We start from the raw sequence: 25,699 nt of genomic DNA, 5'->3' as shown, positions 1-25,699 counted from the left end.
CAATGAAGAAATGTCACAAGACAATTAATTCCAGCCTGTTTGTTCTTTAAAAAAATCCTAACTCAAAGACCGAGTTGAAGTGTATCTGAGGTTTATCTTCCACTCCCTTGCTTGGAGCACTGTGATAAACACTGTACTTTCCTTCACCAAAACCTGGTGTCAGTAGATTCGCTTTGCTGTGCCTCAGGCGGGATGAGTTCCGTTTGGTAACACAACCGCTCAGCTAGCAGTGTGGCAATCTGTGACCGTGGGTGCCTATGTGGCCATTCATTTTAGCTACTAGGGGCCTCTTGAGACCTCATGTGCCACATAAGATTGTGGGTGAAGACCAGGATTGCCTGTGTTCTGGTGGAACACCTGTGATTCCATGTGGCTTCCTGTGACTTCATGTGACCCTGTGTGGCAGCCTGTTACAACATGGAGCCTCCTGTGACCTTGGGTGGCCTCAGATCCAATCTTCCCAGAAAGAGAGATCTGAGGTCCCCAGAGAATATGGGCACTATCCGGCGTAGCTGCCCCTTTTCCAGTTCCTAAATAGACCCTCACCGCCCTCTCTCCTCTTTGGCTTGCAGACCTGACATCCAGAGGCTCCTGGTGTCTGAAAACTGGGGTCCTAGGGAGCGTTAGCGTCAGCGGGAACCGGCCCACCGGCAAGTGTGCCTCCTAGAACAGGTGACCGCGACCTCTCTGCCACCCGAGCCCGCCCAGCCATAAAAGCCAGCATCGCGCTGGGTAGGGGTAAGGGTCGCGCGTTGGTGGGGTGCGCGCGGCGTCGCGCTCCTACGCTCGTCGCCCGTGCTGCCCTCTCCTGCCGGTTTCCCCAGAACTCCGGGTCGTGACGTTAGGCGGGGCGGAGAGGGCCGGTCGGCTCTGCAGCCTGGCCCCTCCCCCGCCCGGGGCCTCGGCGGTTCCCACGCGGCTGTGAGCGTGCGGAGCGCCCGGACCTGGACCGCGGCAGGGCTGGAAGGGGGCTGGAAGGGGGCTCCGGTGCAGAGCGGGCCCGTGGCGCCCTCCCCCTCCCGCCAAGACACCGCAGCCGCGCGCGGAGGCGGGGCGCTGCGGAGCCGGGCGAGGGGGGGGGCGGGGGCTAAAAATACCCGGCGGCAGCGGCTGCGCGGCTTCTGCTGGGGCTGCGGGGCTGTGGGCCGGGGAGGTCGTGCCGGGCCCATCTGGGTCCCGCTGAGCGACATGCTGACCTTCTTCCTCGTGTCGGGGGGCTCCCTCTGGCTGTTCTCGGGTAAGTCTTCCCCCTCTCCCCGCCCTCTTCTGTGACCCTCATCCCTGGCACGCGGTGGGGTCTTGGTCCCAGGCTGGGGGTGATCCCCCAGCCCCGGCTGCCGAGCCATCCTTTCAGGACTACCCTGGGCCCCCCAGGTCTACCCCCTTCCAAATTCTGGCGGGCTCCAGGCCGCGTTTGGGAAGTGCTTGTGTCAGTGAAAATGAGGGGCCTTGCTCTCCGAGACCTCACAACAACTTCCCTCCGGTTCTCGACTCCCCCCGCCCCTTATAGTGAGAACCATCCGCCGAGCAGACTAGGCCCTGAGCCCAATCGTCCCCCAAGGCCAAGTCCAGGGACAGACAGTTCATCCTTGTCCATCTCCAGGATGCAGACCCTGAGGATGTTGGACCCTGAGGTCCCACAGCAGGTCAAGGACGTGACCGGGACTGACCTGGGGCTTCCTGATCCTGGTGAGAAGGCTTCCTCACAACCCCTCCTGCCCACCCTTCAGCCGGAGTACACGATTTCTGTAAAGCAGGGTTCACCTGGCTCCTCAGCTATGCCCATGGCTTGTGTCCCCACCCTGCCAGCGCCCACCTCTCCCCCTCACAGGAGTCAGCCTCTCACCCCTGCATCCTCTCAAGAAACCTTGAGAACCCCTTCTGAATCCCTGCCCAATGCTCTTGCCCCCTCCCCACACAGGACCTGGGCTCTCACCCAGGGCGCAGTCATCCACCAGTTCTGCTGCCTACACCAGCCACTCCCCTTTGTGAGTGTTGGGTTCCTCTAGGTTATGATACCACTAAAGGGTCTCCACCCACCCCCACCCATACCCCCATGTGCAAATTCAGTCTCATAATGTATGTGAAGTGCTCGAACCTTAAACTGGTTTTAAGCTGGACCTGACCCAGAGCAAGTGCTTTATGAATGTTAGTTTTATTATTATTTCATGCTCAAACAGCATCATCAGAGGAGGTAGTAAGGTTCTTTCTGAGCCGAAGAAGGGGAGGAAGGCGACCCTTTTGAAATCCTTAACTGAAACCTTGCCTGTGTTATTTAATATTCACAGCAAATCCTAGGAGGTTGGTGGTGCTCTTTTTTTACTGAGGTTCAGAGGTTAATTGACTTGCCCAATGTCACACGGATAATATCTGACAGATTAGGATTTGATCTGAGTTTTAATTGATTCATCATTGCTAAGTGCTTCCTGGTATCAGGCTTGAACCTAGAGGGTTGGTAGGCCAGGTAGTGGTGGGCAGCCCCTGCCACCATTGCCCTGAGTCAGGCCACAGGGACACCTCCCCTGAGCTGGGGAGAGTGTGGCCTCCCTAATCCCCTCAGCTCCCTAAGCTCCTTCTGTCTGCCGTGTCTGAGGCCAAGCCGTGCAGGGGCACTCTGGGCCTGATGTGCTCATCCAACAGGCAGGGTTGGAGCTAGAGCTAGGGTTAAGAATAAAGGGCAGGAGTCATCAAAATAATGGTAATGATGATGATGATGATAGTAACAGCCACCATTTATTGCTTGGATGATGGTCTCAGAGCCTTTTCCCTGTGCCAGGACCCCTTTCCCCTACCCTTAGGAGGCCCCCACCCAGCCATGGGTCCAAGGGTAGCTCTCTGGAGCCTTGGTCTTCTGTGGCTACAGGGAAGTGCCTGGGGGCTACAGAGCCACATGTGGCAGGAGTCATCAGCCTCTGAGAAAAAAAGTCCTTACAGTGCGGGATGCTTGTCTGAAAGTGGGATTCAGCAGATGCTAACTCAAACTGGTTTTCTGCCCTGCTTCGGCGTGGAGTGTTTCCCAAAGCGGTCAGTCGCCTCCTAGAATGAGGAAACTGCCTCAATGAAAGACTGTTCAGGGGCCTCAGAATAGTCAAGCAGGGTGACTCTTGGTACAGGTGACATCTTCTTCCCTACAGACCAAGTTTCTCAGTAGGTACAGGAAATTCCTCAAAGATGCCATACTTGGTGTAAGAGTGAGACACTGAGGCTGGTGTGTGGTACCCACTTCAGACACATTGTGGCATTCGCAGATCACGTCCACCTTGCTTGGGACTTTGCCTGGACCCCAGCCTTTTTTTGAGAGCAGAGAGGACACCTAGGCTAACACTGAGAACACATTCTGCCTTGTAATCGCCAGGGTCCCATGGCAGCTGCCAGATCTCTCTGGCTCAGTTAGAAATAGGAGAGGCCCCCTGAAGTGATATTACTGTTTGTAGAGTTATGTGCCGTTTGCCACCCAATCCAGCCCTAGGGAGACAAGGGAAGGGTAGAGGGGAGCCACCTGGAGAAGGAACTGATTATATGGGGGAAGCAGCCATGTACTCTGAGCCTTAGGAGAGCTAGGGCTGTATTTGTCCTGTTCCCCGCTGAGGCCAGCCCAGATCCCACCTGTGTATTGAGTAATAAACAAGGAAACAAAATAGATCCAGTGTGGTGCGTCAGATGCTGTGCCTGGCCCAGGAAAACATGGTCTCAGTGCTGTGAGCACTCAGAGGACTATGGGAGCAATGGATTGGCACTTCTGCCTGCCTATATGGCACCCTTGTACAAAGTAGAAAGAGGCTCCCCTCCTGGTGGATGAATTTCTAGGCTGATGCAGCCCTGTGTCCTTCTACAGTGTCCAGTCTGTGCCCCATATACCCAACCATCGGTCCGAGTGGGCTTTTGCAGCATATAGGGAGGGGTGTTTTGTCAGAGTCAGGTAGGCCAAACCCCAGGTAGAGAAAATCAGGCCAGCAAAAGTGTGCAGGAAGAACTGTGGTGGAGGCGGGTCTTTAGGGTCTTGTGCCTGAGGAGTCTAGCTTGTAGGAGGGGATGGAGTCGGGATGGAGTCTGGATGGGAGGGGATTCTAGAGAAAAGAGTTTTATTCAGGGGGGCAGAGGAGCCCTCAATTTAGCTGCAGTGGCCAGGCTGAGCCAGAAGGAGGAGGGTGGAGGCTGGGAGAGTAGTGGGAGGCTGTTGTGATGTTATGGATGAGAATAACTGTGGCCCAAGGATGGCCCAGTTGAGGCTGGGTTCCAGGAAGGGGAAGGTAGGAGGCCCTAGCTGTGACCCTTAGGGGAATGGGGGCTGGCCCTGGTGGCAGAGATTGGTGTGGCAGCAACCTGGCTGTAGGTATCCAGGGCAAGTGCAGACTTGCACAGCCTAGCTCAGCCCAGCCCCATCAGATTCTCCCCACACCCCTGCTCCCATTAGGGTGGAGGACTGGTGTGAGGTCTGGGGCCATCCCAGGGGGCCCAAGAAGGCAGCCAGGGCCCTGACAGATGGTGGGGCACCAGGCAGCACATCTGAGGGCATGCCTCACAAGATAAGGCCTGGATTTGCACATGGTGCACCACTGTGTGGGAGAATTCGTACCTCAGTGCCTTCTCTCCCTCCCCGGCCTGTGGTAGGATACAGGGGTGCTCCCAGTGAGAGCACACTGACACCAGGGGGTGGCAGAACCCAGCCATTCTGCTCTCTGGCAGGTTTTCTGTCCCTTGTGATTACAGGGGCTCTTGGGTTGACCTTCAGAAGGCTGAACCTGGCTCAGCTACAGTCCCAGATGGGACCCAGGACTGTCCCCCACACACAGCATGCAGGATAAGTGAGCATGAGGAGTTTGCAAAAAGAGGCCGAAGTTACAGGCATTGGTGTAACAGAAGCTGCAGTGTGTAACTAGCCAGTGCCTGGCACGTAGTAGGCACTCAGATATTTGTTGAATGAAGTACTTTTGGGGGCGAGCAGTGTTTTCATGGGGGAAGTGTTGTTGCAAACATGCTGACTTGACTGCTGTTGCCCTGAGCACCCATCACGTGTCCAGCACCATGTTCTACAGTTCCCCAAGCTTTCCTTTAATCTTACCCACAACACTGTGGTGCTGTTATCCCCATTTAATAGATGTGGCACAAAGACACAAGGAGGTTCAGTGGTGAAGCAACTCCTGAGAGCTGTGAGTCAGACCACATGCTCAGACTCCAGGCCAAGAAGGGACCCGGAGGATCAGGCAGGATCAGGCAGGGCCTGAGCCCCTCCAGCAGGCTAAGTCAGTGGGCACAGACAAAGGAGCAGTCCTTGGATGGGGAGGGTTTAAAGAGAAGACAGGTGTAAAGAGCAAAGAGCAGGGGCTGGCTCATAGGAAAGGGCTCACTGAATGTTAGCTAAAGTTATAACACCTTGAGCTAAGCCTTCCTCAAAGGAGGTGCAGGATTCTGACGTGCAGAAAGGGGGTAGGGAAAGAAAAGGCGTTCCAGGCAGAGGGATCCGTGTGAGAAAAGATTGGGAAGATGAATCAGTGAGAGTTAGGGACTCTGCTCAGCCAGCGGGGTCTCCAGGGCTGGCCTCTGCGGGCACTAGAAGGCCAGGCCAGGCAGCACAGGCTTCATTCTGTGTGGTAGATGCATCAAGGACATATGGCCCAAACTGGGCATGTGGATGGCCAAGGTGACACTGTCCCTACACTACTCAAGCCGCATGCATCTCCTGGTGGCACGCGTGCCACTGAACTACAGTCTTTTGCCTCCTCTACTAGCCCTACGATCTCCTTGAGGGCAGAGCCAGGGTGTCTCCTCCCCGCGCCCAAGCCAGGGCCGGTACACAGTGTGCATCAGTGTTGATTGCATAAATGAATGATATGAAGAATTCCCTGAGAACAATTTATCTTAATAATGAGGTGTTTTCTCACTACAAGTCCATTGGCTGACAACAGACCTTGAGTGTTCTCCTACTGGGTGCCAGGCTCTATGCCAAGCTGGGGGATATCACCAATATGGTAGAAGCTGTAGGGGAAAGCAGGTGTGAACTCCTTGCAGGCAGAACCAGATCAGCCTTCAGTGGAGAACCCGGAACAGAAGGTGGTGCTCCAGAAGTGTTTGCTGAATTAACGAGTGAGTGAATGACCACACTCACAGCTGTGGTGTGACTGGTTTCACAGAAGATAGTCTTCTCTGAGGATGAGATTCTGTTGTTTCCTTAGAGCTCCAAGTTTCCAGTCTCCCGGTAGGCTGGGAACTCCGGCGAAGCAGAGCTGAAAGGAGGCCCTAGTCAAGGTCCTCAGCTCACTGGATGATCTGGTGTGATGGCCCCACTCCTGCGTTGGCCTGGCCAGAGTCCCCACTCACCACCCATTGGGCCCCAGGAGGGTAGCACTGTTAGTGAGGTGCTACTTTGGGCCCTTGGGGTTGGCCTTCAGGTGAGGCCCAGGGGTGGTCCCACATAATTGCTCAGCTGCTCCAGGAGCCCATAGTTGGTGTGGTCATTCTCAGACCCAGTTACTTTGTGTGGCTCCTGATTTGTGTGAAGCTTGGGATCTGTGACAGGCAGAAGTAGGAGGATGGAAAATGGGCTTGGACAGATTCTGAGCCAAGCTGAGCTATCTGTTCAGAAGCCCAATCTGTAATCTCAGAGCCTGAAAGATTTCAAATCCCAAGAAGTCCCATCTGTGCCTGCTTACGAGCTCTTCCTGGAGAACTTTGCTCTCCCGACAGCTACTCCGGGGAGTGGGGGTGCCTGGGGGTGTCCATGGAGAGTTGGGGGTGGTGAGCTTCTGATTTGTCTTCTGCTCATTCAGGCCTGCATTCTGAGGTAACTGTCTTCCTGGAGCTTTAGAATAGGAAGCCAGGCCTGGATGGTGCCAGTGAGGTAACAGTCAGCATCTGTTCCCAGACCCTGGAGTAAGCAAATCTGGGTTGGCACCTGTTAGGGCCAGGAGCAGACCTAGTGATTGATGGCTATTGGAGGAATGGAGAGAGAGGACAGGCAGGCCCAGGTTGAGTGGGCAGCTCTGAGACAGAGCCCACTAATCAACACTGGCAACACTGCCCTACTCCCAGGGTACCACAGCTTGACCTACCAGCACGGGAGGTAGATAATCAGGGACTGAGCAGGACTTGTCCTGCTGCAGAGCCCTGTTTTTACCACTAGCATGTTTTCCCTGTTTGTTTGTTTCTCTAGATTGTTCTGGTGGCTGAAGAGTCCCCAGTGGGGTTCCTCCTGACCACTCACCCTTGCCCCAGCCTTGGCTATAAACCATTCTGGGCACTGACTGTAGGTCCTGCCACATAGACAGGAGGGCTACTGGGAGGGACAGTAAGGTCAGCCAGAGAGTAGACAGCAAGGCCAACTGGAGGCCACACAGCAAGGACAGAAATGGGGATGGGAAGGTAGCCAGAGCTGGGACAAAGAGGGCAACAAGATGGGATGTGGGCCCGCCAGTGAGATGGGACAGGGAGGTTGGCCAGAGGCTGATGGTGAGGCCCTAGAGACCAATAAGAGGAAAGCAGGTATGAGCATGGAGAAGGGGGCCTCAGGGAGGACCCATCTAGGCCTGCAGTGACCCCTTGACTTTGTTTGCTTTATTTAATTTATTTATCTTTGGCTGCGTAGGGTCTTCCTTGCTGCGCAGGCTTTCTCTAGTTGTGGAGAGTGGCGGGCTACTCTTCGTTGCAGTGCGCAGGCTTCTCATTGTGGTGGCTTCTCTTGTTGCAGAGCAGGGGCTCTAGGCATGCGGGCTTTAGTAGTTGTGGCTCACGGGCTCTAGAGCGCAGGCTCACTAGTTGTGGCGCATGGGCTTAGTTGTTTCGCGGCATGTGGGATCTTCCCGGACCAGGGATCGAACCCGTGACCCCTGCACTGGCAGATGGATTCTTAACCACTGCGCCACCAGGTAAGTCCCCCTCTTGACTTTGGAAGGAGCAGTGTTTCTGGCCCTTCTTCTGTGTCCCCTAGCTGCATGAAGCCACCTGGACCTCAGGACCCTGCTTAATGGTGGAGAATGTACCTTCACGCAGATGGATTGGATGTGCTTCTCTGGGGGACGCCTTCGACTCACCCATACTCAGCCCCCACCCAGCCTGCAGGCTGCCTCCGCCTCAGCCTGGCTCTGCCTGGGGTGGTGGAGAGAAAGGGAGGGTGGCCTTCCCCTGGCCAGTGGGCTGTTGGGAGATTTGGGTACATGTGTCCCTGATCTCCTTGCCACAGATCAGGCAGCAGGGAAAGCTGTGACCTGTGAAGACCCCTTTTCCATCTGGACTGACGTTTCTTTTCTCTTTCTCCTCTACCTCCTGCTTTTCCTCCCTGGGGCAGCCCCATGAACCCTCCCAGAGACATGCCTGGCCTCTGGGCTTCATGGGCATACTGTGTGGCCCCAGCTGACAGTAGGAGGACCTGAGGAAGGAGGCAGCAGTGCACGGTCATCAAAGATGGGCATTTTCTCTGGGCTGAGAGGCTGACAGGGCCTGTTTCCTTTGGATTGCAGGAGATCTGTGGAGCATCTCCAAACCCTCCTATTGGTTCAGAATCAGCTCCCGGGTGGTTTTGTCCTAGATTTCCTCTCAGGCTAAATGATCATACGTGTGATTGAGATCTTGCTGTGTCATTGTCTCCTGTTAATGGGAGTCTGAGTAGCAGCCATGCTTCATAGGTTATAAGCTTTGTGCTGTAGACATAGATTAGCTTCACCTGTGTTTGTCCTGTCTCTGTGGGAGAATAGTGCCTAGAGTGTGCACTATTTTGTGCCTGGTTTCTTCACTCAGTATCATCCACAGTGCTATGTGTAATGGGGAAATTTGCAACAATACATTCCAAAAAATGGAAAATGAAGGCAACACTGTTGAGTTGTTCAAGTCAAATGACTCTCCTTTATTCTGAGATCATGTTCTTCCATCTATCTTGCAATAAAATATGCTGGCAGTTTGGTTGGGTTTTGTTTTGTTATTGATACATTTGTTTAAAAAATAAGTAGATAGATATAGATACAGACATTTGTATATTTGTGCCATGGTTAATGGACAGCTCCTGGTGACCCTAGGGTGTCAGAAGAGCAGCATTTCTGGCCTCTGAAAATCTGAACAAGATTGAAGTCTGACCTTGTCGTGGAGCCTCTGTGGTGGATGGAGTCCAAGCTCTGGAGCGTGATTGTGCACATTGGGCTCTGGGTCACAAACCCCACCCACAGCTCGAGGGCCACCTGTGGCAGCAACACTCTGGGCAGCAGGCAGAGAGTACATGTGACCTCCATTCTTCAAAGCCCTGTCAGTGCCCTGCAAGGGCTTTTGTTTGCTGTCACATTTTTCTTCCCCTTTCTTTGTCCACATTTACCACCAACACCATGAGAATTGTTGGAAGTTCCCTCATTAAAAAAGGTTGCTACCTGAGGCCCAGTCATTACTATTTCTGAAAAGGACAAAACAACGGAGCCTCAGAATGGGCCGATCCCATTTCTTGGTCCCGCCCACCCTGACCTGACGCAGTGCTTTCTTTCCGCAGCGGCCGCAGAGGCCTCCCTCCAGCTCCCTCTGGAAAGGTGGTGGATTCAGTGAGAATCCAAGTGATGGGTGCTCTCAGTGGGTCGGTGTGAACAACGTCCAGCAGCCTTCCTGGGCCAGCCAGGGCCTCGTTTTGCTTTGGTCTGAAAGAGATTTTTGTTTTCCGGTGAGAACAGCCCCAGCCTGGCCGGGTGCCAGAGGCAGCGGCAGGAATACAAACACTTTCATGTGACAGACCCTGGTGGAGAGGTGTGGGCCTGCCAGCAGTGGGCCCTCCCCTGCCGCTGCTCCTTGGGAGGCGGTGATTTGCATATTCCCCATTCATCTTGGCCTTGAAAAGGAGGCCTGCGTTCTCAGTCCTCCGGACCAGCTGAGGCCTGGGCTGCTTGAGCCTGGTTTTAACTCTGTGGATGCCACCGGCTCTCACCGGCCAACAGCAGGTCTTGGTGGCTGGAGGGTGGTGAACGGCAGCAGCTGCTGTGTGGTCCTGGCCTCCAGAGGGATGATTGAGGAGGTGGCAGGGTCCCACTGAACAGCACAGGCTTCTGCTGAGCGGAGTGAGGTTCAGATTTGTTTCTCCTTGCGCCATTCGGAAGAGGAACTTTGTCAAAGTATGAGGAAGCCAGAAAATTAAGGTGTTTATCAGAGTCCCAGAAAATTTGCCTTTAACCAAAAGCAAAACTCCCTTTTCTTTGCTCATTGTCATTCCTGCAAAATAACAGTGACCCCTGGAATGGTGGGTATAGGTGCCTTATTGGCTCCTGGCTGCAGCAGGGGTCCCTTTGGCTGGGATCTGGAAGGACAGCTTGCCTGGGACACTTTGGCATCCTAAAACCCCAAAGTGCTAGGTCAGGTGAGCGGATGGGTCCTGTTAGCTTGTGGCTGGGACTTCAAAAGCATGAGGCTATATATAGTACAAATCACCATCTTTTTCCCTCTGCAGCTAAATGCTATCTTCCCAGCCTCGCTGCCTCCTTCCCAGGAGCCCCAGCATCCAGTAGGCTCTTTCTAGGACTCTGTCCCCTTCTCAGAACTCTCCTTCCCGCCCTGTTCCTGATCTCCTTGCTCCCCGTCCCTGACTGAGGATATGTCTTAGGTTCTGTCTTGTGAATCTCCCCTCCCCCTGCCCCAGCAGGTTGTCCCCAGTTGCTCCTGAGGGAACAAGTGGGCAAAAGTAAATCCCTCTGTTGCTCTCCCCACCTCAACGACCCAAACCACATCTCAACAGAACCCTCCTCCCTCCTGCAAGGTGCTTCCCCCTCGCTGGAGGTGGTTACATCCTGTTTCCCCTGTACCCTGGCCACCTGCAGTTGAGCTCTGACAGCATGGCCCTGCCTGGAGCAGCCCATGTTCTCTTTCTGAGCTTGAGTCTGTAGGGTTTGCCTTGTGTCCTCAGTTTGGGCCAGTGATGGAAATGGATCACTGCTCCTGAGGCCAGGACACTGGTTGCCCTAACCTAGACGGGCTGGGAGGGGAAAGGATCATGTTGCAGCCACAGGATTTGGCTTCCTGCACAGTGGGGCCTGGCCAGGGGGTGTCCTCTGCTTGTGTAGCGCTCATTGGCCCTTGCCACTGTCCCTAGGGTTCTGCCTGCCATCCCAGGGCTTGGTGTGGAAGGAAGGACGATGAGGCCAAGGCTTATCCACACCGTCTGTCCTAGTCTTCGTCCCCTGGAAATATTTCTAAAGGGAGCGTTGCCACTGTCATAACCTCTGCTGTCCCTCCTCGTTCTGAGAATTTTGTCAGGCCTGATTCGTGGTAAGGACAACTTTTATCTCAGAGCTCGTGAAAGACACTGTTTCTCTTTGCTCCTCTGCTCTCAAGGCTATTTGTATTTTTAAGTGTCTGAAAGTATTGTTTGAGCCTGGCTTCCTGGTGGTGTTGTCAGGACTGTGGGCCCACGTTCCCTGACCAGGGCTTAGGGTGAGTGAGATTCTTAAGAGGTGCTGGCCTGAGGATGGGGGCGGAGGGTGCTGGGGGCTGCTTCCCACCCCCAGTGAATTGCTGGAGGGGAGGCATGTTCACAGTGGGGTCGGGCTCTTGAGACAGGGGCCCTGTGCAGTGGCCAGGCACCGACAACTTTAGTTAGGCCTTTCTACATTCAAGAGGCTTAAGTAAACCTTCAGAGCAATAATCAGGCTCCTCAGGGAGGTTCGGCAGGCGAGCCACCCTGTAACCCCGCAACCCTGAATCCTGGGCCCGTCTCTCTTGGGGGAACATGCGGTGGGTCTCACCTGGCAATTCCCAGCTCGGGGATGCCCTTGACCCCATGTCTGCCCCAGTCATCTGTGGTTCTGTGACTCTAATTAAAACCCAGGAGGAAGGTGGAGAGAAAGCCCCTCTCACAGCACAGACAAGCGTGAATCCCTGTGTGGATGGGGTGGGGGCCCGCTGAGTGTGGGCCGCTGTGTTTGTGTCTCTACAGATCAGGGTCACACAGGTGTGATGGTGAGACTTGTGCTTTTCTTAACCTAGTACCTGGGCCACACACTTCCCGGGGTAGCACTGCTGGGCCGTGACTCTCTGCCTCTGGCACCCTGTGTGGTTTTCCGTCAGCCAGGACCTCGGTTGTGTCTACTGGATTTTCTGCCCCAGAAGCTGCCCTGAGAAGCATTAAAGGAGGCTTTCGTCTTAGTTAACAACATCTCTGAAAAGGTACAGAGAAAAGTAAAGGTCCTGCCAAGAAGGAAGGAAAAGGGGCTTTGGGGGCTGAGGGTTGGTCCTCAGGCATTTGTGCATTGTAAAGCTTCCTCCAGGTGTGTTGCCGGAGGCTGGGGCCTGGGGGCCCAGGCAAGCTTTTGCCAAGTTCCAGGTTAGTGCTGCTGAGGCAGGAAGCTCTCTGTGCGGCCCACCTGCCCCAGATGGTGGGGTGAACAGTGGAAGCCCTATCAGCCCCAGGGAAAGTGTTGCAAGGCCTGCGGGCTCTAGAGTTTCCAGGCAGGTTATGAACACAGCTCTCGAGAGGGAGCTCAGAGTGCTGCGCGGCGACCTGGGGCGGTCTTGCTGCAGAGGAGGCGGATGGTGTTGGGCAGACAGCGGCCCTGTCCTGGAAGACTCGGAAGCACCGGTTGTGAGTAGGGCCTGGGAGTGGTGAGCTGGGTCCTGTGGGCTGGACCTGCCTTTTATTCTCCACAGCGGCTACCATGTGCCTGCTGTGAGCCCAGCCACACCCTGGCCTTGGAAGTAGGAGTCAAAAAAGGCCATACGCAATCACCACCCCAACTCCTCACCCAGTGGAGAAATCTTGCAGGAGTGAGGCCCTGGGTGCCCTGGGACCTCACTGTCCCAGTCTGTCTGCCAGAGGCGTTGAGGGAGTTTGGGGCTCAGCTTTGGTTCCAACAGGCCTGGGTGTGGATTCTGGCTCCAGGATGGCCATCCCCCTGGCAAGCCAGGAAAGCGTCTCTCAGGGCAGGCTTTAAGGAGGGGCTGGTGTGCTGCCCTGGGGTCTGTGGGGGAGCTAAGCCATTATCTTCTACCTGCTGACCTTGGTGCTTGGTCTGCAGTGTCCCCACTGCCCAGGGCATCTCTGAGCAGATGTTTTATCTGGGACTGTGCCTAATCTCCTTCCTCTCCCCGAGTAGACTGGTTGTGACCTTGTGGGGTTGGGGGTGGAGACAGCCCCTGGAAGGTGCTGGAGGAGATTCCTGGGCAACGGTGCAGGCCGCCCTCGGCACCAGGGATCTGGCCTCTCCACGCCCACTTCCACCATTCCCACCACCCCTACCGCTGTGCGGCCTGCAGGTCCCCAGCCCACAGCTGAGGGCCTGGCCCTTAATCAGTGCCACAGATAGTTGTGTAAGAAGACTTTGTCCTTAGGCAACCCTTCTGACGAATTCCTCTCCAGGACTGAAGACAGGGTAGGGGTGGGGAGAAGCAGAGGGGTGTGAACTGAGGCTCTTGCAACCTGGCAGAGTTGGGGTTAAGGCTGGGTTGCTTGCCTCTGAGCTGATCTGAGCCAGCACTGCCCCGTGTGCAGATGCAGGGGAGGGGCAGCGGGGGGCCTGGAGGGGCCAGCGGCTCCCCATAGAGCTGTTCTGTGCCCGGGTCCCTGCCAGACCTGCTGCCACAGCTGCCAGGGAGCCTCTGCCACCACTGCTAGAGCCTCTACCACCAGCCGGCTTCTCAGAGCAGGCATTCGTTGCCATCGGCTGACCCCAGGAGGGCAGACCTGGGGCAGGGCCTTCGCCACTTTTGAGCTTTGATCAAGATGTGGTAAGCTCTCTCCCTAAACCCCACGCATCCTTCATAAAGGGAGGCTGGTGCTAGTGGGACCAGCTCAGCTGCCTCCCCAGTGCCAAGAGCCTGCTGGAAAGGTAGGATGTGAATGCATGTAATTTTGCAAGTTGTCTTTGAGCCCTTTTGGCTGGCAGAGACAGAGTAACTGCTTAGCTAACTTCTATCTACTGAATGTCTCCCTTACTGCATGCCTGGTACCTTATTCTCTGTCCATGAGATTTTTGATATGAGGCTAGAGGGGTAAAGTGACTTGTCCAAGGTCATACAGCTGTCAAGAGTATGAGTCAGGATTTGGACCCGGATCAGTCCAGCACAAGAACTTCCCTTTGGGCCCTTTCCCTGACTTGTTTGCTGGGGACCCTGGCCTCTGGGAGGTTATGATTTCATTTCAGAGCTCTTCATTGGGAGGTTCTTTAATGATCTGCTGGCTTGCCTTGTGCTTCCCCGTTTCTGAAGCCCTCAGAAGTTTGCACAGACCCGGAACCCCATTGCAAGGACCCCCACCTGCCTCCAGGCTGATACAGAGCGAAGCTGGTGTGATTCTAAGGGGAGGGAAGAATCTGAGGATCATGGAGGGTCTCAGTGCCAGCATTATGAGTTTGAATTTTTGTCCTAAGGTAGGAGGGAGCCAGGTAAGGTTTTTGAGCAGCGGCATGATATGGTTATGTCTGTGTATCAGGAACATAACTTTGGTATCAGTGTAAACACTGGTTAGAGCAAGGAGACCTGTGAGGAGATTGGTGTGGGAGTCTGGACAGCACTTGGTGGTGGCTGGACCAGGCCAGGCCAGGAGGCTGGAGAGGAGTGGTCAGGTTTGGGAGGTGTTTAGGAAGTAGTCCTGATAGAACCATCTTGCTAGATCGTGAAGGTCTAGAGTCAGGAAGCTGGACCAGCAGAGGGCTCTTGGAGTGGAGCCATGGGTCTCAGGGCCATCTCCACTGGAAATGTGCCCTGTGGCTCTGCTTCTGCCCCCTTGAAGTCAAAATACTTCTGACCAGGGCCCCCCTTCCTCCCATTCTCTCCCTTCCTGGGTTTTGACAGCTATGCCTCTCACTACCCACCTTACATGTGCCCTGAACCAGCCTGTGCCACCACTGGGTATTCTGAACTGGTCTGTGCCCAAGGCGAAGGCATAGGATATGCTAGAGGAGAAGAGGCTAGTTGATGCTGAGGGCTGGGTACCCCTGCCAGGTGAATATTTACAGACACTCATAGCCGCTTTCTTGGCAACACCAGCACCACTGATTCCCTTGGGTGCTGTCCCCCTCCCCCATGCCCCCTGTGCCCCATGCTGCTGCAGCCAAGAGAGCCTCCTGGGGGCATGGAAGGAGGCAGCCATGGCTGGGACCCCAGGGACAGAGAAGGAGAGGAGGTCAGAAGAGGCCAAGGCCCTGTGAAATAATGAGATAAGACCAGACTCCCAGGCCCAGGCTCTGCTCTGCCCCAAGCCAAAGGCCTGGTGGCACAGGCTGGCTCTGAGGTCCATGTCCTCAGAGGACCTGAATTTGCAGCTCTCCACTCCAGTGGCTCCCGGCGGTCTGAAGGGCATCTCACGGTATGTGCAAGCACCCGTGACTGTCTGAGGTTGGCAAGCCTGTGCGAATGACACCCTCTGGTTGCTGCCCAGCCAGGAAGGGGCACAGGCTCAGCCTTAGGACTAGAGGAGCTGCAGTCACTTCAGACGCCTCCTTAGGGGTGGACACCTAAATAGAAGCCTGAGGAGGAGTGGGTAGCCAAGCCCTTTTCCCACCACCCTCCAGTGTCCTAGGCGAGTGGGCTTCCTGGAAGAGAACTCAGCCATAGGAGGATGGCAAGTTCATAAGGTGAGGCCAGGAGGGAGCCCACCTGTGGTGTGTGCGTGGTGAAGAGCAAGTGACTGGCCTGACTGGCTGAGCCCTGCTTACGGACTCTGGTGGCCCCTACCCCCTGCAACCTGCCTGGGCTCTTCTGAGCAGGCCTGAAGATGGTTTTCTGTGGGTTCAGCACTACTGCAGAGGAGAGCATGGGTTTGGGTATGGATGGTACAGTGTAGGCAAGGGTTAGTGTTGCGATGCAACACAAGGCAGTGGTTTGAGAGGCCATAGTCGTCTGGGGCTCAAGTCCTGGCTCCCCTGCTTGCTCACTGTGTCCCTGTGAATGGCAGGTAACTTCTTCAGTGGAGTCTCTATGTCCTCACCTTATAATGAGTACGTGGAGCTGTCATGAGGATCGAGCAGTGCAGTGTGTAGGCATGGGCTCCCACACACTAGCAGTTCAGGAAGTTTAGGCAAGTTCTCTTCTTCCCTCTCCTGGAAACTGTGATACTTTGGTGATGGCCGAAAGCTCTGCACATCTGGGAAACCAGCCTCAGACTTGTGGCACTGACCCTCGTACAAGATTTCATGGGCTCAAGACTTTATTTCCTGAGAGAATATATAGTTTGCTAAGTGCTCCATGGTCTCCCTCAGCTCCAACCTTTGCATATTTGCTTCCCTCTGCTTGGGACACCCTTTCCTCTTTATCCTTCAGTCTCAGCATCAATACCACTTCCGGCCAGAAGCCTGCCCTGACTCTCCGTACCTGAGTTGGGCATCTTCTCTGGTTCCCCATGCACAGCCCAAACGGCACTCACGGCACTGCCCACTGCCTCATGTATTTCCCCCGTAAGATTGTGGGCAGGCCCACATCTGGCTTGTCCCAGTGCCCAGCACTGAGCTAGCTCAGAGCAGAGGCCATAGGAGAGTCTGCTAGGTGAATGGGTAGGTGGATGGGTGTGTGGGTGGATGCGTTGGCCATTCTTGTCTGTGCTCTGTGACAACCACAGCATTGCAGCCAGTGCCCACTTGCGGCTGTAGCTTAGGACCTGTGAGCAATTGCCAAGGGCTGGGGACTGGAGGTAGTAAGGCATCCTTCCTGGGTTTTCTCTAAAACTTTTGGGACCACGTACTTGAGCCTTAGAGCTGAGCCAGGACTTCTTGGGCCTTGGCTTCCTAGCCCATGGAGTCAGTTCAGTCCATTAGAGGAAACCTCACTCAGCTCTCAGAGCTCACCCCAGGAGCTGGTGGGCATATCTAGATTTTCCACTATGTAGTGAGTCGTTTATCTGATGGGCCTGGCTGTGACTTAGTCTGCCATTTGCAGCTCAAGGAAGTAAATCTCCTAGGAAAGCCAGCTGGCCTCCTGCCAAGCGTCTTCCCCAGAGCAGTTTTCCTTGGTGAATTCACTGCGGTCCATAGCCTGCCCTCTGCTGATGCAGAACCTTAATTTGACCAGTATGCCAGGAGTGGTTTGTTCCTGTGGGATGGCCTCAAAACTGATCCCGTTCAAGGAGGCTGCTGGTAAAACTGGATCTCCGCCTCAGGGACTCAGTGAGAATGCTCTGGCTGGCTGGGGGCTCACTTCTCTCACCCAGAGCCTGTAGGTGGTTGATGAGTGTTCCCCGGACTCAGACAGCCTGTTGTGCCATCTGTAGAGCATAAACTCCTGTGGGTCCGTACTACCTGGATTCGGCCACCTCTGTCCAGTGGTTATTCCTACCTGGACTGAGCAGCCTCCTTGGTCTGACAGGCATACCTCTAGCCATCTCTTTAGTCCCAGCATGCCTCCACCTATGCTAGATCCAGTATGAGGAGCTTTACATGCCTGAGTGATAATGTCCCCATTTTAAGGATGGGGAAGAAGAGGTCTAAAGAAGTGGGGTGTGCTCGACCTAGCATAGCTCATAAGTGCAGGAGAAGGGACTTGAACTCCGGAGCTTTGCCTGCTTTCTCTACAATGGCTTTGCACAGCCTTGACCTTATTTTTGGTGTGGTGATGTTACAGTTCAGCACAAATGCCACTTATTGGGAGTTCAGCAGACCTCTCTTCTCTCTTCTCAAAATTGCTGTTTGGCTCATATCCCGTGGCTGCAGAGTAGCTGTTGTTAGGTTTCTCATTCTTTCCCAAGAAGGAAAACAACAGCCATGCTCCCAAAGGTTGGGGATGGAAGGCCAGTGACTGTCAGCCTGGAGCCCACACAATCCTCATTGAGCTGGCAGACCTATAGGTGTCATACAGCACTTCTGGCTTTAGGCCCTTCAGGTGGACAGTAGCACCAAGAAGGCCCCAGTGGGGATAAAGTATCCAGCTGGCCCTCCCTGGCTACCTTCCTCAGTCCTAGGCAAAGTGCAGACAGACCCCTGAGCCCTGCTGATCATGTGTCTGTTCTGCCAACACTACTTCACTTAGCAGCTAACAGGAGGACATGGTAGCACTTGGGGACTTCCCTCTTTGAACCAAATTCAGTCACCAGTGCTTCTCACAGAAAAGCTCCCACTGCCCACCTCAGGGCATCCTCCATGTGCCCCTGTAGGCCCACTGTGTCCACTTGGACTGCAGTGGGTGAGCGTGGCACCCAGACCACCATATGCAACGTCACGAGGGATTCTCGTTACCCCTAGGAGTGCACACAGCACTTTGCTGAGCCCTTTCTCTCCGAGCCTTCATTCCTTTCCCTTCCCACCAGCTTACCTCCTGCTCCCCTCTGGCACCTCCTTTTTCCTCTGGACATTAGCAGATGGGATCCCAGGGAGGACAACACAGGCTTAGTTAATGGTGGGGCTAGCTCTTCTTCTTGGGTCTTGGTCTGTGCAGAGCTGCAGTGCAGTCTGGGGTCAGAGAACAGTGCCCGGACCTCACCCGGGCTGCTCTTGGGATCTCTGCTATTCCTCAGAAAGATGGCCCCAGCATTACCTCTGGCGCTGGCAGGCCTTTGGCTCCAACTTTTCTTCAAGGAGACCCCATGGTGGGCCAGGATGTGGGCCTAAGGGGACTCTGCTGTGTGTCATCCACTGGACCCTTGTCAGGTAGGTCATTGTCCTCAGATCTCGGGGGCAGGAAGTGTCTGTCAGGGCTGTTCTGTGGGCTCTGCCACCTTGCTTTCTCTGGGTCCCTTAGGGTGAGAGCCTGGTGCTGGCAACTTTGAGGTGGAGTGGAAGGAGTTTGCATCCCTTCACCCCCCGTCGTTCTGGGCACTGTGCTAGGCACACCTGCTGCCCCTCTGTCCAGTCCACGTCGCAGGAGCAAGGATAAGCAAAATTCTATGACCACACAGGAAAGGCAGTACACCCGGGCCCTAGGGCTCAGGAGGTGTTAACTCCAGAGCTGTCAGAGCACGCTCTCTATTCCTGAAAGATGTGGAAGTACGTGTCAGGCAGGGCCCAGGGCCTGAGTGTATGTTTCTCAGGAAAACTGGGCCGGATGTCTGACGGTCAGGTATGACTGCTAAGGGCTCTCTGGCCTGTCACCGGGATAGGCCCTTCCAGGCGGCCAGCTTTCAGGATACACTGTGTTGCACCAGGAGCCTGTGTACCCCAACTCGCTCGAGGCCTGGCCAAGATCAGTGTGTCGCCTGTGACACAAGACAGGTGGGAGGAGAGGCCCAGGACTGCTCCCTTGCCTCCTGTCAGGGCTCCTCCTTCACCTGCCTCTTGTTTCCTGCAGAGTTCATCCTCTCGCTTCTGGAGAAGATGCAGACTCAGGAGATCCTGAGGATGCTGCGGCTGCCCGAGCTAGGCGACTTGGGCCAGTTTTTCCGCAGCCTCTCAGCCACCACCCTCGTGAGTATGGGTGCACTGGCTGCCATCCTCGCCTACTGGTTCACTCACCGGCCAAAGGCCTTGCAACCACCGTGCAATCTCCTGATGCAGTCAGAGGAGGTGGAGGTGAGCAGGGTGTGAGCAATTGGGCTGTGGGAAGTAGTAGGCGGGGGACAGGCATCTTGAAGGAAGAAGCCAAACTTATGGCTTATTTGACCTCAAATGGCCCAGAGAATCTCCGTTTCTCCCGGCAGCCAGCCAGTAAGCCCAGAAGTGGCCCTGGGCAGGCTCTCCTACTAGAGGCTCCTTCTGCCTCTCCCAGTAACTAAAGCCTGGGCAGAGACTGACCTTGGCTTTGCCCTGGGCCTCTGGTTTGCCTGCTTCTTGGGTAGGGGGCCTTGGCTTACGTTGCCTCAGTAGGCGGTCTAAGCATGTGCTCAAGGGGCTGCCAGGTAAATTCCCTCCCAGATTCTCCCTGTGCCCCACCCAGGGCCCTGCCCTCCCAGAGCACATGGACTCACAGGTAGAGCCACTGAGGGAAGAAGGGATGGTGGCCCAGCCTGGACAAGGGTGTTCCAGGCTCTGTCTAGAAGGACCAGTAAGATTTCTTTCTTAAGTTTATGGAGTTTATTTTGCCTTTTTAAAGAACTTTAATTCCATTTATTTTGAATAGATAATATAGTCACACAGTTCAAAAGCAACCAAAGGACATAGACTGAAAAGCTTCCACCTTCTTCCCCTTGCCTCTAAGCTCTCTTCCCCTGAGAATTGTGTTAGCAGTTGTCCACGAGCAGATGTATAGATGTCTGCCCACCTTTTAAAATGATAACATACCGCATACACTGTGCAGCACCTTGCTTTTGCTCTCGATGGTATGTCGTGCAGGTACCGATCAAAAGCATGACAGAGTTTGGCCTGGTGGGAGAGGGCTCAGGTCAAGATAGGGCTGGGATCTTTAGGGCATTTTTCCAGCAGAGGGAATGATGTGTGCAGAGGTGAGAGTGTGTGATAACACACCTGGTGCCTTTGGGAAATGGCGATTCATGTGGTGTGGCTGGGAGGTGGAGAGGGGCTGTGGATGCGTCAGTAGCCTGTGGTTACCAGCAGCCGTGGGTTTGCAGGCTGGCCGTGCCTCTTACTAGCCTGATGGTCCTTGGCTGTTTCTTAACTCTCTGAGCCTCAGTTTCCTCATGTGTCAAGTGGGCAATAAAAAGAGTATCTGCTTCCTAAAGTTATGGTAAGGATTTGGTGAGGTGATGCAGAGAAAGCACTAAGATGAATTATTTTTGGTAAGCTTACAGTTACAACTCATCTGGAGAGGCCAGCAAGGACAAAGCCCCATTAACTGGGCAGAGACCCTTGGAGATGGACAGCCTGGATTTATTTGAGGCTGTCAGTAGTAGGAGAGACAGGGCCAGTTTTTGCTGTGGCTTTGGCAGGGGCAGGCATGAGGAGGCAACTGGGGCTTCTGGGCTGGAGGTGACAGTGGTCTGGATGGGGTCAGGTTGAACGCCACAGAGTGAGTTGCATCACGGGTCTGGCTGGGAGGACAGGGCATGGACACAGCTAAGGTCTCCCTTCCTGGGGAGGATGGAGCCCTCCCTTGCTTCATCCCCCAGGAGTGTAGGAATCTGGAGTGACTATAGTGAAGGAGGAGAGGAGAGAGTGGTAGGAAATGAGATGAGAGAGGTAAGAGGGACCCAGATCATAGAGGGCCTGGTAGCATTTACTCTGTGTGCTACACGGTAGGAAACAATTCATATCATGTCACTCACCCTGGCTTAAAATCCTTCCCTGCTCCCCGTTGCCCTCAACCTAAAGCTCAGACTCCTCACCTTGATCTGCAGCCTCTCTGGCCTCCTCCATTTACCACTTGGAGTGGCATGAATCGCCTACAGTCTCCCAGGTGCCCCCTGCCCCATGTGTTTGCACTCCCCGTTGCCTCTGGTGAAACCGCCATTCCTTGTTCCTCATTCTTCCCAGTAAACCCTTTTATTTTTTAAAAAAATTTTTTTCTATTTCTTTCCTTATTTAATTAATTAATTTATTTTGGCTGTGTTGGGTCTTTGTTGCTGCGCGCGGGCTTTCTCTAGTTGTGGCGAGCGGGGGCTACTCTTTGTTGCAGTGCGAGGGCTTCTCATTGCGGTGGCTCCTCTTGTTGCAGAGCACGGGCTTCAGTAGTTGTGGCGCATGGGCTCAGTAGTTTTGGCTTGCAGGCTCTAGAGCACAGGCTCTGTAGTTGTGGCGCACGGGCTTAGTTGCTCTGCGGCATGTGGGATCTTCCCAGACCAGGGCTCGGACCCGTGTCCCCTGCATTGGCGGGCGGATTCGTAACCACTGCGCCATCAGGGAAGCCCCCTCTTTGTATCCTTCAAAACCCAGCTCAGCGGCCACTCTCTGACATACCTGCCCACTGAGCCCCTTCTGTCGCTGGCACACAGTCTCTTGCTGTCTCATTTCTGTCCCCCTGAATGCTAACCAGGTCTGACTGTATCTGTCCCCAGATTCCCACAGAGGTCCTGCATGGGCCTGGTGCTCAGGAAGCACTGGCCAAACAGAACTTTCCACTGCAGAACAGCTGAGTGCTGCCTGTGGTTTTGAGTTTGGCTGTTGGCTCTGTGGCTGTCACATTTTTCCTCAGACCTGATGTTCCAAGAGGGGTAGCGGACCATGGGCCAGCCCAGTGCAGCCCAAATAGTGCTCAGAGAAGAGGTGGAGCCGTGATACTGCAGAGTTCTGGGTTTGGGGAGCCCGAGGAGGGGTGGCATGTGGAAGGGAAAGAGGCAGGAGAAACCCAGCTCCTTTCCCCCGCCCCCCAGCACAGATGGTGTTTGCTACAGTCCCACTCTGGATCCATACCACTGAGGGCCCGGGCATCTGCTACGCTATTCCCTCCACCGCCTTCTAGGCCTCTTTTCCCAGCTGGTCCTCAAACTCATCACACTGTTATGTGAATGATGGATGGGAGCCTTCTTAGCTAAAGACAGCTCCCAAATGATTCTTAACCTACGTGCATAGCAGCAACACCTTTGCAGGTTGGTCCTGATGCAGGGGGCAGCCTGACTAGCCAACACTCCCCACTCTGCTGTATGAGTGAACCACGGGTGCGTATGAACAGTAACTGAAGATTCTGGGCATTTAGTGTATGCTGCCTGGTGTGTGGGTGCTGTATGTGTGTATGTGTGTGGGAGACCAGTGTACTGGGCCCCTGGGCATGAGCCACCTGTGTTTGAGTGTGGATGCATACAGGTCCAGTGTGTACAAGCCACGTGTACATGAATGTGTGTGGAGTTTGTGTGTGTACAGCCCAGGTGCGTGTAGGCCATGTGTGTGAGTGCACACAGAGTGTGTCCCAGCTCCAACTATGTTGCCCAGGTGTGTATCCAAGCCATGTACAGCCTGGTGCATGCTGGTGCCCTCTCCTGATACCCCTGCCTGCCTACATCAGCCAGCTTCTCTGGCCTGTGCTTGGCTCATAGGACAGTGGTGGGGCCCGGCGATCCGTGATAGGGGATGGCCCTCAACTGCTCACCCACTACTATGACGATGCCAGGACCATGTATGAGGTGTTCCGCCGTGGACTTAGCATCTCAGGTGAGAGGGCCCATGGGGGTGTGGAAGGGCTGTGGCAGGGGTTGAGCAGGTGCAAGGGTGTAAGTGAGCAAGCATGGTTCCAGGGGTATGGCAGGTGAGTCGCGCCCAGGTTCAGAGGAGAGAAGCCATTCTTGGCCCTCCTGCCACCCACCCAGACGAGTAGCTGCATTATGAGGCCAAAGGGCTGACCTCAGCTTTATTACAGCCCTGAACACTGCTGACCTTAAGCGGTCTCTTTGCTCATATTCTATATCTCCTATTTGCAGCCCCTCGTGAGCCTTGAACTCGCAGGCTACTGGCTGGCATGGTTCTGAACCTGAGCCTCCGAGAGGTCTGGGTGACCCATGGCGTGGGGTGAAGGGAGTTGTCACAGAGAGGCAAACTTCCACCTCTGGCCAGTGGCCCCCAGGTCTCCATGTCTTCTTGGGGCTGCATCACACAGGTCATTGTGGGAACTAGCGCTGTGTCAGTTCCCATTCCTGGGCCTTCCTGATCTCCCTGGGGAGATGCCATGCTTGTGCACTTTAGGCCTTCTTGGACTTCAGCAGGTTAGACAGAAAGCTGGGGAGCAGTTCATTTGGCCCATGGACCACCTCCCAGGATGGAATATTGATCCAGGTGTCTGATGGGCAGGTTCAGTGGCTCCCACACCCTGCCCTCCTCCCTGGCACAAGGCCTGCTTATCTCTATGTAGGGAATGGACCCTGTCTTGGCTTCAGGAATCCCAAGAAGCCTTATCAGTGGCTGTCCTACCAGGAGGTGAGTAATAGAAGACAGGCCCCACCCTGTCTACCCACACAGACCTGGCACTTGGGTGGGGGGGCTTGTGGGCACCCTGGAGGCTCTCAGAGAGTCATTTTTTTCCTTGCCTGGACTGTCTGCCAAACTCCAGGCAGCAACCTCTCAGGACTTCCAGCATCACTGAGTAGGGAGTTGGGGAGCTCCATCAGACCTTAGAAATCCCACCTGGGGATCTCCCTTCCCTGCTGAAGAGTCCTTGCTTTCCCATCACTGCCCCATGTTTGTGTGCAGGTGGCCGACAGGGCTGAATTTCTAGGGTCTGGACTTCTCCAGCACAATTGTAAACCGTGTACAGATCAGTTTATCGGCATTTTTGCACAAAATCGACCAGAGGTGAGCACCTGCCTTAACTGGTTTTAGAGGCATCAGTGGAACACAAGCTTGGGTACCGTAGAACAGCCCTGCTCCCGCTGTCTGTAGGGCCTGGGACAAGAGGAAAACTGGAGACTGTTGGTCCATGCCATCCCCCACTCCCTTGGCTCTGTCCCTCATCAGGGCTGGACATTCCAGCCAAGTTCTGTCCACACCCTACCTAGCTGTCCAAACAGTGGCTCCCTGAGCCATGGGGGAAGAAGGATCTGGGGAAGAAGGCCATGCAAACCCCGGAGGTGGGCCTGGGGTTATTTTGAGTCCTGTAATTCCCTGGGGCAAGCAAGTCTAGAAGAACGTGGGGGAGCAGGCCCAACGGGTCAGCTTTATGGATCCCTTGCCTTGTGCGGAGCGCTCTCGGCACAGGACCCTGATCAGGGAGCCCCGTGCCTAAGGCCTGAGGGCAGTGCAGCCCTGCTGTCTGCTCTGCGCTCCCCCTTCCCCCCAACCTGTGTGTCTCCACAGTGGATCATCGCAGAGCTTGCCTGCTACACATACTCTATGGTGGTGGTCCCGCTCTATGACACCCTGGGCCCAGGGGCAATCCGCTACATCATCGACACAGGTGAGCCCAGCCACCCACTCCTGCCCCTGGCAGCCAGCCCCACCTCCTCCTCCCAGCCCTTTTCAGCTTATGCTGATTGTCTGACACTAGTAAGTACTTTGCTTCCGCTCTCAGAGAACGCTGGGGGCTTCCACTTTGGCCCTTGAGTTGGCTTCCTGAGTCCAGCTGTCCCCAGTTGGACTTCACCCAAAGGCTCCTTCCACAGGGTAGGGCTGCCAAGAAGGAGACTCTGTACCAGCCTCCACGTAGGGCTGCCAACCCTCTGAGTTCACTTCAGCTTGAGGAAGATGCTGTGGGGTGGTAAATATCTCAAACAGACCAGGGACGATGGGGGCTGAGCCTGAAGAAAAGGAATGCTTGGAATCTACCCCGGGAGACTCCCTGGTCTTCTGCCCTTGGCTCCATCCAGGCTCTGTGCACTTTCCTCTGGACACAATACATGTCCCACATGGCCTGTCGTATGTATTTATTTACACACAAGCTTATCATGTGGCACACACAGCCCATGGTTCCACTGCCTGCCATGTGCTGCCCACAGTCACAGCCTGTGCCCGCACAGCCTGACTCTCCTTGGTGGTCCCCGCAGCCGACATCAGCACTGTGATCGTGGATAAACCTCAGAAAGCCGTGGTTCTGCTGGAGCACGTGGAGAGGAAGGAGACACCAGGGCTCAAGCTGATCATCCTCATGGAACCATTTGAGGAAGCTTTGAAAGACAGAGGGCAAGACTGCGGGGTGGTCGTTAAGTCCATGCAGGCTGTGGAGGTGAGGGTCTGCTTCTGGGCTGTTTCCTGGCCACAGCTGGTTGGCCACTGAGCCAGAGCTGCCGCTTATCTGCCCATCTTATGCCCTAGGATGGGTGTCTTGGGCCATTAGGGTGTGTCAGGGTTCAAACAGGGCAGGCTTCACAAGGGCTGGTGGTGGGTAGTGGGGTTGGTACCCACAGGCATCCTCTTTGAGATGGGCTCAGTTATTTGGCACAGTTAGTGACACAGGCACCAACAGGTAGATGGTGGTGCCAGCCTGCCCCAGAGCTATCCCCACAGCCTCCGGAGCCTCCTCATTTCCAGCTAATAGCCAGCCTGTCTGAGCCTGAGGACTGTAGTAAACTTGAGGT

At 55.0% G+C, this 25,699-nt stretch overlaps 1 protein-coding gene across 11 annotated transcripts in view; it reads left to right on the top strand.

Annotated features, from left to right (window-relative positions):
• The first annotated feature begins 876 nt into the window (after positions 1-876).
• ACSL6 (acyl-CoA synthetase long chain family member 6) overlaps positions 877-25,699 on the top strand; it is a 66,264-nt gene continuing 41,441 nt past the window's right edge. For 2 of the 11 annotated variants that reach the window (XM_060296180.1, XM_060296178.1), the window contains exons 1-8: positions 879-1,237; positions 1,604-1,689; positions 19,159-19,379; positions 22,733-22,847; positions 23,542-23,606; positions 23,880-23,981; positions 24,483-24,582; positions 25,169-25,347. In XM_060296180.1, the coding sequence (XP_060152163.1) occupies positions 1,605-1,689; positions 19,159-19,379; positions 22,733-22,847; positions 23,542-23,606; positions 23,880-23,981; positions 24,483-24,582; positions 25,169-25,347 (867 nt within the window). In that variant the 5' untranslated portion in view covers positions 879-1,237; position 1,604. Of the gene's footprint in view, positions 1,238-1,510; positions 1,690-11,067; positions 11,221-13,532; positions 13,675-19,158; positions 19,380-22,732; positions 22,848-23,541; positions 23,607-23,879; positions 23,982-24,482; positions 24,583-25,168; positions 25,348-25,699 lie in introns of those variants that run through there. The other 9 variants (XM_060296182.2, XM_060296177.1, XR_009563462.1 and 6 more) reach the window with 8 other exon arrangements.

The sequence above is a fragment of the Globicephala melas genome, chromosome 3 (assembly GCF_963455315.2).
Source record: "Globicephala melas chromosome 3, mGloMel1.2, whole genome shotgun sequence".
Lineage (NCBI taxonomy): Eukaryota > Metazoa > Chordata > Mammalia > Artiodactyla > Delphinidae > Globicephala > Globicephala melas.
This window is presented reverse-complemented; position numbering and strand designations above follow the sequence as displayed.